Source organism: Stegodyphus dumicola, chromosome 1 (assembly GCF_044657685.1).
Source record: "Stegodyphus dumicola isolate Sdum_Otavi_A_Nest chromosome 1, ASM4465768v1".
NCBI lineage: Eukaryota > Metazoa > Arthropoda > Arachnida > Araneae > Eresidae > Stegodyphus > Stegodyphus dumicola.
The window spans coordinates 208590748-208604853 of NC_140768.1; the positions used below are offsets into that span (position 1 = coordinate 208590748).

Sequence of the window (14106 nt, forward strand, 5' to 3'; positions counted from 1 at the left end):
TTTCTGAAAAGTTAGGGCTGATTAAGCACTTTCCTCCGATTTTAAAAAAGTAAAAACTTTTTCACGCAGAAATGGCATAAAGTCATGTAACAACTAGCATTCATTTATAGAAAAAAAATTCATAGATCCAAGATCTTTATTTTATTAAAGGAATGGAGGGAAGCCTCCTATCAGATTACACCAAACAAACCATAAAAACTTAAAAAATAACATTAAAAAGAATAATTTACTGTATTATTTATGAATGTACAGTCTTTATAAGAATCAGATTCATCGAGTAATGGACATTTGTGCTCGTGAATTCTGTTGAACAGAAGCGGTGTCAACAGCAGCTACAGCAGGCAATTCTATACCAACAACTTTCATAATTCTTACCTTACAAATTTGGTATCTTACTATATACGATAATATTCAACTACTGAAATTAGGACAATTTCAGAGACTAATGGCATGCCATTGTACCTATGTTACGTATATGCATGACAGCCATGTTTAATGCAGTACATGAATAACTTTGCTGGAACATGTTACCCCCTAGATGCAGATTACCACAATCAATGCCTGTCTATTTGTACTTCAGTGTCGCTTCTATTTATTATTAATCTTTAAATTTTATTGTGTTTACTTAATTTTTGTATTGTATTCTGTGTATTTCAATTTACATATTGTCTTAGTGTATTGACCTGTTAAGTAGTAAGTGCGTTGTGTTATATTTTCAAATTAAGTTTGCGATATAATAGTAAATACATATATAGAGCTCTCGGCTAGTACCATGAAATATTGTGTGCAAATGTTTTGTAACAGTTTCTAGTATTGTGCAAAATGCAACAGTTTCTAACAAATATTCGTGGCCGCAGAACCAACTTTCTGATGAGCACATTGTATATTGATTGTTAGTTTGTAGTATTCGCCATTTTATTTCAGTGTATGTACAGTATTCCATTAATTATCTTGTATAATTTTTTTCTATTGATGTGGAGTATAATAGTTTAGGGTCGTATAATGATAAGTAAGTGTGATGTATAATAGTAGTATTGAACCAGACTTTCTTGGTTGTAGAACTTTGTAAATATGTATTGAAATATTTTGCTGGATTTAATGTTTTGAAATGACTCGTATTCTAACTCTGCTACAATATATTATATTCGTAATTTCACTGTGACTGTTTTCAAAGGTTATTATCTAGTGTTCTTTTGATTAGCTTTAGCGTTACAGTACAGCATCATGTACAGAATTGTCTACTTTTCTGATACGAGCAGTGTATATGTTGTGTTTTATTTGTAGTATCAGCTTTACTATGTCAGTGTGTACTTTTGTGATACGAGCAGTGTATATGGTGTGTTTTATTTGTAGTATCAGTTTTACTATGTTGGTGTGTTGTTCAATATTATAGTAATATATTGCATAATATGTTTTTTTTTTTTTTTTTTTAAATTTAGACTTAATAAATGTCTGCAGGGCGGACATCATACTGCAAGGGCTTGTTCCCGGTCAGTAGTCCTCCTTAGCAGCGTAAAAGTAAAAAAAGTCTTTATAAGAAGAAAAAAAATTGAGAATAATGTATTTTGAACCCTCCAAAACTCACTAAGGGAGAGGCAGTGATAACGGTACATTAAATCTAGTTATCAGAAATTTGATAATGGGAAAACTCGGAACTTACGAAAGAAAGGACGAATGGATTTATTAAATTATGGCAACGTATACAATGGGTTATTTGTAGGAAACTAGCTTTTATTCATGACAATGAAAACTCCCATGCAACCAGTCAATTCGTGGGACTTGAAAAACGAAAGTATGCTTCATTGTTGATATTGACATATTGTTTCTACAATTCAGTTCCTCATAGTTGATCGAAATATACTGAAACATTTCTCTAAATTTGTATATCTGTTTCATAAAAAATGTTTAATGTTCTGTAAAATCATTGCAGGAAACAAATGATAAACGATATTTTCGCTTTCTATTTGGAAAGCTAAAATTCTCCCAAATGCCTTTTATTAATCCAAATAGGGAAAAATTTAAGTTTCTCAGAAAACGGGATGTTGAAAAGAGAATAGTGTACAGCGAGGTCTACCTGTATATTAATTGCTAGCAAAATAAAATTCTGACAATTTGTAGGTTAATTTATTACCTTTCTCTGAAGCAAAATAATGTAGCTATATACTACATATTTTACTGCCTCTTTTACACAAAAACAATTTGTGTATTTGCAACTTATATAAAAAGTTAGTATCAAAATACCTTTCATGAAGCAGCTTTTTTAAAGCACATACTAATTACCAAAAATTATGCCACAATCAGTTACTTAGTTAATTTAAACAACACATTTTATTTTAATATCACAAATACTCCAAACTAATGGAGCCAAATTCCCATATGTCTGGGGACAAGAATAAGATTATTTTGGCGTCGTGGGGAATAGCCAATCTCTATTGTTTATGTAGAGTTTAGAAGTATGTCCGTTAATAATAAACACAGATTATTTCAAGACAGGAACATTTGTAACAAATATCATTGTAAAAATTTTGTCAGCTATAAGACATAGGTACTACTTGATTTTCAAGGTCCCCGTGATAAATCGCCAGATTATGTAAAAACGGATAGCCAAACAAAGGGCAACCATAAACACTTTTACATTCCACATCTATTTGCGGAATTTAAGGAATAAATGATTACAAATATTAAGTGCAGTAATATACCTGAAATAAATCCTACATTAAACAATAAACATAATAACAAGTAGCTGAAATAAATACAATAATATAGTCGAAATTGCGCGGCGAAAACTAAGGCTGGCAGGGTACTTCCACAAAAGTGGTTCCACAAAAGTCTGTGGGTTATGACGTTAAAGTGGCTATTGCTTTCTTGTTCAGGTTCCAAATCGGGAAGCAAGAACACTGATGTCAACGACTTTCTTTTCTTTTCGCCAACGGCGGAACAGCTGGCCAACTGGGTTAGGTGCTTTTCAGTCTGTTGGATCCCGCTGATGGAATTAAAAATAAATTCATATAATATATAACTATAAATAAAGAGCTTAGTACTGTGTCCTCCTGCAATTGACTACGCTAAACGAGGAACATTGAAATAAGGACCAGAACATGGAAAGAAGCTGCATGGTGGAGACTACTGAGACTAAGGGGAACACAGTACACTATTATGGTACATGTTAGGCATACAGATATATTAAGGATATGTTCGAAATCAAGTTCGAAAATGTATTTAAATTGTTGGCGAGTCTGTAAAAATGACGAACTTGAAAAGGCTAGTTACAGCCGTTTAACTGTGAATTGCATATTAAATTTTGTTGATCTAACAATGGGTATTCACACCAAAATATGGAAAGATTGTGGGATTCTGTTAAATACGATAAAGTCGCTGAACACTGGTAGTTCGGTCCGAGGTTCGAACCCCGCGAACGGGCTGGCTGCATGGGCGTTTTCGTGGTTTTCCCCATGTGTAACGTGTATACAAGCCAGTTTTCCTTAGAAGGTCCTCCACGAAGGCATCCCTCCCTTTAGGCAGATAGCCCTCGTGTGCTTTGCCATAATTAAATACACCAACACCACACCTGTTAAATACAAAACAAAAAACAAATTGATACGGCTTGACACCATTAAGAATCTATCTTTCGGAATTCATGCGGTGGAAGTCCTGTGGAGAAAAGATAAACTTATTGATATCATATTAAAAGCAATCGAGAGATATGGCAGCTTGGTTATAATCTTGGCGACGTTTTGATAAGGGGAGCCTTGAAAATCAAGTAGTACCAAACAATACCAAAAAACGCATGTTAGATTGCATAAACCCATATAAAGAAACTAAAGTGCTATTTTAAATACATTTTTCAGTAAAATATTTGAGACCTAAAAATGCATCATGTAAGCTTATCAGAATATTGTGAATCAAAGCAAAAGTCTGCAAAATTCTGGAATGATATTGAAGAAAAGGGTATTTACGTATTAACTTTAGCAGAAGGGGCCAAATTTTCAAAATGAGCCAAACTCTGGCAACCATGCGCATAACTATTCTTTCGGCAACCATATTCATAACAATCGTTTCAATCTAAGCAACACCACCACTTTCTTATGCTCTTTTTAACCAGGATGTGATTAGGATTTTCAGACCGCGAACGTGCTCTATAAATTAACCTACATGGAGTTGTTAACCAGCTCCGGATTAATAAAAACAATAACAAAGTTTATTAACCTTGCAGCGAGCGTCAGAAGAGACCCTCACAAGCTGCTATTAGACATGGTGAACCTTTGCTTTCTCCTTTTACGCTTATATACACGAAATCAATAAATTTATTGCTTGTTAAATTCTGTGAATTGTTTGAAGGCAAGAGCTATCTTCAATAGCTGTATAAAAAATCTAATAAAAATGTAAATTCATTTGTTTGATTTACGCCGTATATTCACGCAAATACCATTGATTCGCTTGAATGTCAAGCTTTTCATACGTCATCGTATTTACTGTTGTTCACGTAGAATTCATTTGCATCTAAACTAGGCTACCTAATGCACAGAAAAATAAAACCCTTAAAATCACTTAGGTTCTTATAATTAGAAGATGATTTTATTAAGCTCGTCTTACCTCTTTAAGTGCTTGTACAGCTACAAAATTACTACATTTTCGAGCTTTTGAGCTGAGCTTGTTAGCTCTGGAACGCTTGTAATCTTCACAAGCTAACCAAAATTCAATATTTTCTTCAACCATTCGCCCCCCCCCCGGGGTTTGACTCAGGCGAACGCTTGGGAAGTACTGGTTAGGATCTGTACCTTGATTCTAACCAGTATTCAACCACGGGGACATAAAAACAGACTTTACAGAACCTGAGGGCTCTCGGGAGGCATATTTCACAAGTGCACATCAGCGTATCCACTGAGGGAGGGGTTTCGAAAATGGACCAATGAGCTTCTATTGCAATTGTGACGCTAAATCTTCGTGCATGTGAGCGTATGTTGTTTATGTTTTAATTTGTATTTGTTTCGCAGTTATAAATGTATGGCGTAATAGTACAAAATCTCGTAGTGCTTTCGTTTTATGAGTTTAATTAATTGCCAACATTTCACTTTTGCGATTCTTATCACGCATTAACATTTGGATTGATGTTCACGGCATATTATCGCTCTCGAGGAAACGACTCAAGCTACAATTAGCCTCGAATATTATGAATTTATTAACACCTGTGGGTTAAGAGAATTCAAGTGTATAGTTTTATTTTAATTGAGCTGAGAAAGGCTGGGAGTGTTACAATGAATCTAATGTTTTCTTATTTCAGTGCTTGCTTCTTTTGATTTTTAAAGTGTAAGATTCAGAATACATATTGTGTATGATCTGATTATATTCATCGTTAATATTAAAAGTTATATTTGAATAAACTGAATATATTCGTTGTGAATAAAATAAATTTATTCTGTTTGATGAGTATTTCTTGTGCACACAGTACATAAGAGTGAGCAGTAATTAAACGTGAAATTTAACACACTAAATATATACAAATGAAAAATTAGTAAAGTTCATTTTGAATAAGATTCTGCATTGGCTATTATTATAGAACATCTTTCTCATATAGACTGCAATAAAAAGTGCTTACTTCTATTTACATATATTATTGGTGTAAATATTTTTCTCATATGCATAGTTTTATATAAAGATAGCATTTGGGCTCAGATGTTTATCACACATTTCTTTCTTCATCTTATTTACAATTTATTAAGTAATATTTCAGACTGATAGTTTTGCTGAGTATCCAACATGTGTTTGTATTTATTTCAAATTCTTTCAGCCAGGTAGTGAAATCTTCACAATTGCTTATGTTTGATCTAACTTCGCAATGAAAATTTTCAAAAGAAATCGACGATGCTTTAATTATTTTATACAGAAAATTGCGTGGCAGAATATTTTCAACCATCTTGTTCAAATCTAAAAGTACGCGAAAGATCATGTAACATGACAGAAATATTACTGGATACCCATTGGTCCATTCTAGAAGCCACTCCCTCGGTGGCTATGTAGATGTGCACTTGTGAAATATGCTCTCGGGACAGAGTAAGGCTCGGCAGGGACCGTACTGGTACTGCTTAGTCTGCCCTTGCTGTGTGGGGTCGCCACATTGTAAATTGAATTTTGTGTGGGGCGGCACTAATCTGAAAGGCCAAGAAGCCAGGGCAGAGTTGCCTCGCACTATGAGTTGTACCACAACCATATTACTTTAATACATCTAAAATCTAAATTCGGTACCATGTGGATATTTTAATACTTATCTTCATTAGAAGACGTAATACATCATTCCAATAGAAATTAAATACAGAATTATTCGAAGTGGTTAAGCCGATTTTAGGAGATTTTATTTTTGCAATTTACAAACAATAGTGAAAAGCGGTGAATGAATTGAAAAATCATTAATATGTAATTTCCTTTAATTACACTATGTAATTCCTTTAATTATACTACGTAATTTCCTTTAATTACATGACCAAATTATTTGGTATATTTGCTTTTGTATATCTTTTACTACTAGTTTCTCAGCAGCAATAATGCGCTTTTAAAATCACTTTGACGAGTGGACAAATATGTCCGATGTGTTTTACTTATCTTTAGAGCAAAAGGTTGCGCAGAATAAGAACTGACGCCACAGGTGGCCAGCTTAAATCATGTGAAACGCTGAGGTATCGTGAGACTAATTCAGCTTAGAAAGAGCTTTTTTAAAATAATAGGGTATTTTACATGTACTCTGAAGGCATTCTAAAACTCAGAGGTTTCCTTTTTACTTCCTTGAACGAAGTAAAGGAAATATTTAAAATGCGAAAAATTTCGGGTATCATATTTCAACGAAAATATGCATTTTGAACGCTCTCGAAATTTTGAACGATATTTTTGCGCCAGATCTGAACCTACGAAAATAAAGAATAAAGGACTCTTTTTTCCGAAACGGATAGTAAAACGGATTTAAAGGATTTAAAAATGAATTCAGAAGAGACTTTATTGTGATGTCTGTACTTACGAACGTAGGTGTGTATCTCGCATAACTCAAAAACAAGTAGCCTTAGAACCTCGAAACTTTATGTATGGGACTACAATAACGTGTAGTTGAGCACCTCTCTTTTTGGTTGCAATCGGCTACACTACACATATATACATATATACGTATATGTATGCATATACAGAAATTCCACTTTTTTCTTGTTCTTTTATATTCTTTTTTTTCTGATGTCTTATTTTTCTCTGATGTCTTATTTTACTTTTTACCTCTCTGTTACCCGGTTCGATCAGCTCAAGTGTTTATTCTTATATGTCCATAAATTGTGCACTTTTACTTTACACTTGATTGGATTATGTTGTTTTTATGTTCTGGTTAAGGTTTTTATGCCTTTATTTAATCTGCATGCAACAGTTGTAGAATTATCAACAATTTAAAAGTAGTTCTTAGCCTAACGAGACCGCCATTTGCTTACATCTGAAACTCTTAATAAAATAGTGAATTAAGTCAGCATGTGCCCTAATTTCAGTGTCTTTTGCAGGAGTGGGACCAAAAGTAAACTCAGTTTTGTGCACCGGAAAAGCTGCCTTTCTGCACGCTGGCCGAATTGCTTGTTTTTGCATAGAAACTCTAATAAATTGTAAGTGTTTGGCATTTATGTTTTTCTGTATTTTACAATTTTTAATGTAGATGCTTTGAGCAAGTATTTTTGCCTTGCCGCGAAATGCGAACTGAATTAATTGAATGAAAATTATACGTCTTATGAAATTCGTGGAAATAAGTTTAAATGAAATGCGACAGCAAATTTATATAATTTAATGGACCGTACAAGGATGTCATATAGTTTCCATATCATTTATTTCAGTTTATGTATACGAAACTGATACTCTTTTGATAAATATACAGCTACACTCATCTGAATGAGACAGACTCATTACGAATAACTCTAAATTACAATCAGTAACTGCATAAAAATAATAAATGAATATATTTCTTTGCAGCAGAGCAACATTTTGTGAAATCTGTATCATGTAATCAAATTCTACTGGATGTGAACTTACCTCGACAGGCATATTAGAAAGGGCTATGTAACTCGGTGTGTGAACAAGAGAAACAGAAAACGTTGCTTTAAAACTAGGCTCATCGAAGCAAGGGAATGCTCTTCTGGCATAGGTTGGTTGGAATTTTGATGTAGCCAGGAACCTGAAAAATATTAACAAGAAAAAAAAGTACAGGATTAATACTTATGTTAAAAATCACACAGAACAGTTACGACATATATTACATCAAGTATAAGAGCATGTCTTAAATGGAGAAATACTGTGATAACATTTCATCATTTGACACAAAAATTGGTAATTATAGCACCTGATGGAATTAAATATGTTATTTAAACAAAAGCAGGAAAATCTGCAACAGGATTTCTTTCTGAAGTTGTGGGAGCTCGTCAATTGAAATACAGTAATTTTAAAATTTTATATATAGAAATGCTGTCTAATAACTTTTTAATTAAGTAAACTGACTTTGTATTTTGACAAGTTAGTTTATATTTTAATTAACAAATTGGCTTTTTATTTTAATTTGCATCTTTTCTATCACTTCTGACTTAATTACATAGCTCGTTCTCTCCAGATGGTAATACTGCGTTTTTAGACGAGCGCAAGAGTATAAATATGCGTTAACTGGAACCGGAGAGTTGCCCGAGCCTGCCATCTAAAGATCTAATTCTGTGAGAAGCTGAATGCTATCTCAAGAAGTGAGTTTGAGTTAAAGTTTTCTTAAATTTTATCGAATTCTTGCCTGCATGAACTTAGAAATATCACTTTCATAACGATAACTCGTACAAGGAAAATCAGTGGCACCTAGTAATTAGAAATTACAGAGCTAGCTGTAGTGACTACAATAACCCAAATACTCTCAAATCCAATAGCAAGGTGCCATAGCTTTTACTTAAAAAGGAATTCACATATATATTGCTTTGAAAGTTTCAAAATGTGGCAATAATGTTTGAAGGGAAAAAGTTTATGAAATCAGTATTAGATAACTTAATGTAAAATGAACGCACATTAGTTTTTAAGTTTAGACAATTATTCTTAACTTTTACTAACAGTTAGATTTGACTTAATCTCTATTGTATCCTTCTGAGTATTTTTCACAATATTAATTTTGATGGTTTGGTTTGGTTTATTAGATTACAGCAGAGCACTCGAGGGCTATCTGCCTTAAGAGAGGGATGCCTTCGTGGAGGACTTTTTAAGGGAAACTGGCTAATATACACGTTACACATGGGAAAAATCACGAAAACACCCATGCAGCCAGCCCGTTCGCGGGATTCGAACCTCGGACCGAACTACCAGTGTTCAGTGACGTTACCGCTCGGCCGCTGGTGGGCCTATTAATTTTGATAACTTCGGCTATATCCCTTTAGTTAAGATTAGTTTAGTTTAATTCTTAATTTCTTAAGTTCCAACCCAAGTGGCGGCTTTATTGTAACTCTCCAAGACGGAATTTTGTTAAACTTTAATTGGAATAATAAAGGGTTATTTCACCTTTCTTATTTGTTGTTTCCTGTACACGAGCTCAAGCGATTATTCACTTACTAGTTCTTAAGATTCTTCACTTTCAACTGTAACTTAGAATTACACAGTGGAGAATCCTACAAACTTTTTAACTGTATTCAGCACAAAAATATCCGTGTTAAAATCAAATAAATGTTTAATTTTTTACCTCTCATAGTTTACAAACTAAAATGTTAACAAAAGCTAAAACGATGAATTTCTCGTTCTACAAAATTAAAGTTGACCTAGCCGCGAAGATTCGAATTATTTACGATAAGCTTCTAAATTAAAAAGCGGATACTTGGCTAGTCACACTGCGTCTAATTTCGCAAAATACCATGACAAAACGATAGAATTAGCCACTGATGAACTCAATAAGACATAACGGCAACGTGGCGGAAACTGCAATAGTTTTATTGTTAAAATTAACTTAATACTTTTTTTTTAATTATGCTGCCTGCCATTACATTTGTATAATTTTAGAATCTAAGATAATGTTGTGACTTCCTTGTATGACCGACCACTCGGTAAAAAGACACTGAAGGTGCAGAAACTGACTTAAAGCACTATTATACTGAGTTTGAAATGTAAACAAATGGTGGTTCGTTAGGCTTAACTAGCCATTTAAACTTTCAAACTGTTTATAATTCTATAACTACTGCATGCAGATTAACTAAAGACATAAAAAACCACAAAATTCAATCGAACAAAAAATGCACAATTTGACAACAAATAAGAATAAAAAAGCTAAGCTCATCGAGTCAAGTAATAGAGTGGGAATATATATATACTTATATACGATTGGTGCAGAAGATTGAAACGAAAAAGGAATTTTTAAAACTGCATGTTATTAGCAGTCGCACATGCAAAATTACAATGTTCTACGGCTAATCGTTCTTTAGTAATGCAAGATACATACATACGTACGTACAGAAGTCAAGGAAAAAATCTCTTCTGAATCATTTTAAATACTTTTTGGCAAAACAGTCCTTTATTCTACAGGATACATACGTACGTACAGATGTCACGCAAACAGATCGTTCAAATGATTTCGAGAGCGGTTGAAATGAATATTTTCGTTGAAATAATGATACCTGAAATTTTTCGCGATTACAATACTTCCTTTACATCGCAGAAGGGAGTTAAAGCCCGGATGTTGGAATGAACAGTAAAAATGATAAAACAATCAATTGCTTTATTTCTTTAATTTACTGCAAAATTTCCAGCTTTTTGAAAGAAATAACAATTTTTGAAAAAAGTACCTATTTTTAGCTATACTTTTCAAAAGTATAAACAATTATTGTGAGAGAGTAAGAAAGAAAGTTTGTTTACGTTATTTTTCAACATAAACTTTGACGCTATTATGATTTGTATTATGTCTTATGTCACTTATCTAAAATTTAAAAATGGACTTTTTAAGTTAAACATATATATATATATATATCCATCTCTCTCTCTATATATATAGAGAGAGAGAGAAAGAGAGAGATAGAATTTGGAAAAATTTGGAAAAAGAAATATTATTGCTTCCATTGTCAAATAAAAACCTAAGGACTTGTTATGAGTTTTCAAAACTGGATAATGTTAACCGCATTGATAATATTCTCATTGAATCTGATAAAGGTAATTCATAAATTCATTGAAGAAATCAGTTTTATCACTGTTTAATTATTCTTATACATATATTTCTTCTATTAGTAATAATATTAATATTTTAACATTGTTTATCGCTTGATATCTTCTGAATATTTTCATAGAAGCAACTTCTTCTCTTACTATCTCTTTCCGAGTTCTTGAAATCACGTCAATATTATCTAATCATATACGACGGGAAGAAATGTAGTTTCTGTAATATACCAACCTTCGAGACTAACGGGAAAACTAATAAAAATTTGCTTCTGTTTGCAAACTAAAGGCCTGTAATACAGAGGCTTTTCGCTCACTTTTTAGACTATTTTCATTGTAATTACAGAAATATTTTACTGAAACTTTTTATGTTTTTAATGTTCTGTTTGACAACCGTTATTTTCCACTACCTTTATACACCGTAATAAAAATAAACAATAAAGCCTTTTGTAGTATCGGAAGAGGTATTTTATCCCAATGCTCTCGAACAGCTTTCCGAAGTCCAAAGAGGTTATATGTCTACATTCGAACAACCGGCTTTCTAAATTCCAAAAGCGGAAAATCACATTGGTGACGGATCAGAAGTAGTAGGGATATGAGTGAAGAGACATTGACACCAGCATTTTGTTCCATTTTTCATATGAAATTAACAGTAAATTTTAACGTGTCGTTGTTATTCATCACACTGTGTGTAAATAGAAATATTTCATATTTGAAAATTGGATATAAAAATGTTTTTGATAATACGTTTAGTTGATCTTAACTTTTTCCTACACGCTCTTTATTTTGAATTTACCGTTATATAAAAAACCAACGACAATCATAAATCCAATAGAAAAACTTTCTTTAGATTCCTTGAACTATGTTTTTAAGTTTTCCTTCTCTTTGATGATAATAAATGGATCTCTTTTTATTGCAGTCATTTAAGTACACCAAAGATTCATCTACTGTGACAATATTTTTACACTTTTGTCTGGGTCAATGTTTCTCATAAAGAATTCAGCAGCGCGTTCTGCGATATGTCGTCTAGAAAGACGATTCACATTATATTTTTTTGCCTTTTTAAGATTCAAATCAACTTAATTATTTTGTTTGCAGTTGGCACTGATCATTGTAATGTTTTTGCAACTGCCCTTTGACTTGGCGGATTCTTTTTAATATTAAAGATTTTACTTTTGCAACATTCGAAACATTACATTGTTTCCTTGGATACGTATTTGGAACAATTTTTCAACTTGAAACTAAATTTTGAAGTTTTTTTCCCGTTGTTGTTGACAACATTACCTATCGCAGCGGTAGATGTCGAAATACCATGGTTTTCATAACGTTTTTACTTCCTTGTACAAAGAAGTAAAAAGGAAGTATTGCAATCGCGAAAAGTTTCAGGCATCATATTTCAACGCAAATATCAAATTTTTACCGCTATTGAACGTAATTTAACGATATTTTTGCGTGACATCTGTACGTAAGAACAGACTAAAGGGCTCTTCCTCCCCCAAAAAATTGCAAAACTAATTAAAAATGAATTCTGAAGCGAATTTTTCGTGGCGCTGTGCGGACGTACGTATGTATCTCGCAAAACGAATCAAAAACGAATAGCCTCAGAACGTTGAAAGTTTGTATATAGAACTGCTGTAACATGTGGATGTGCACATCGTATTTTGGTTGCAATCGGTCGCAATAAAAGTATGTATATATATATATATATATATATATATATACTATATATCCACTCTGTTACTCGGCTTGGTGATTTCAGTTTCTTTATTCGTATATGTTTGTAAATTGTGCATTTTTTGCTTTAAAAATGATTGAATTATGTTATTCTTATCTTTCAGTTAAGGTTTTTATGCCTCTAGTAAATCTGTATGGAATATTTGTAGAATTATCAACAATTTAAAAGTTGTTTAAATGCGGCTAAGCTTAATTGTTTAATAACGAGATACGAATAACTTTCTTCGGAAAGAACACAATTATAGCCTTTCATCAATTGCTTCTTCTAAAATTGTTAAGTAACAAACGATAATTTATACTTTCAGAAATATACCTGCAGTTAAAAACAAGATTCCAAGCTGAAGATTTTATTTTATAGCAAAGCAAATTCGTCTTATAATGTGTGAACAGTCTTTGTATCTTTGGGAAAGATGGTAACAATATTGCAATACCTTGATCGAAGCTTTTCGGCTTATCGTGATGAATTCTTTTCAGATGTTTTGTTGTTGCTTTTTTGTGGAACAAGCAGTCAATTAGTTTACCTTTCAAGCAAAACATCTAATGTCTATGAATATCAGAATATTAAGAATATCTCTATGCCAATTAAAGAAATCTAAAAGAAATAAATTTAAAAAAAGTCACACTTTTAATACTAAAAGAAGCTGTGTCGTAAAGATGAATTTTCTTTCGCAGATAATGCTAGATTTTTCTTTTGAATTATAATAGAAAAAATGGAACTTATTGGAGTGAAACGTTTAACGTCATTAGCATTTTTGGATCGAAATGTTTCCCCTTTGAATTAAATTTTAGTTGTTTTTGCGTTTTTCCGCGTGCTAACCCTCAAAAGCCAGATATCGGCTTCTTTAACTATTATTAAAAAGAAAAGAAAAGAACAGCAACATTTAAATTAAAAATTTTAAATTGCAACCCAGAAGTTAAAAAAAAGCTACCGAGTAAAAAGCTATAAAATGTTATAAAAAGTTACAAATTAAAGTTTCAGAAGATTATAAAATATTTAAAATTAATAAGCTATAAAGGTCTTAAGATTAAAAAGAAATTGGAATTTTGTAAAACTTTAACAAATTTTTGATTAACAAACTCAACAATTTCAAAGCGATCATTAGCAACACTGTACAAAGATTTCCGTTTAACATCTGAAACAATTCTAAAAGGAGAAGTTACGAACGCTTAATAGCTTGAGAATTAATCTTTGAGAAATCAAAGGCA

General features: G+C 32.4%; 1 protein-coding gene across 1 annotated transcript in view; it reads right to left on the reverse strand.

The window, feature by feature from the left end:
• The window catches only part of LOC118205807 (uncharacterized), a 425653-nt gene that overhangs the window by 320817 nt on the left and 90730 nt on the right, over window positions 1-14106 (reverse strand). The window contains exon 2 of the mRNA XM_085825092.1: window positions 8044-8185. Within this exon, the coding sequence (XP_085681218.1) occupies window positions 8044-8185 (142 nt within the window). The remainder of the gene's footprint in view (window positions 1-8043; window positions 8186-14106) is intronic.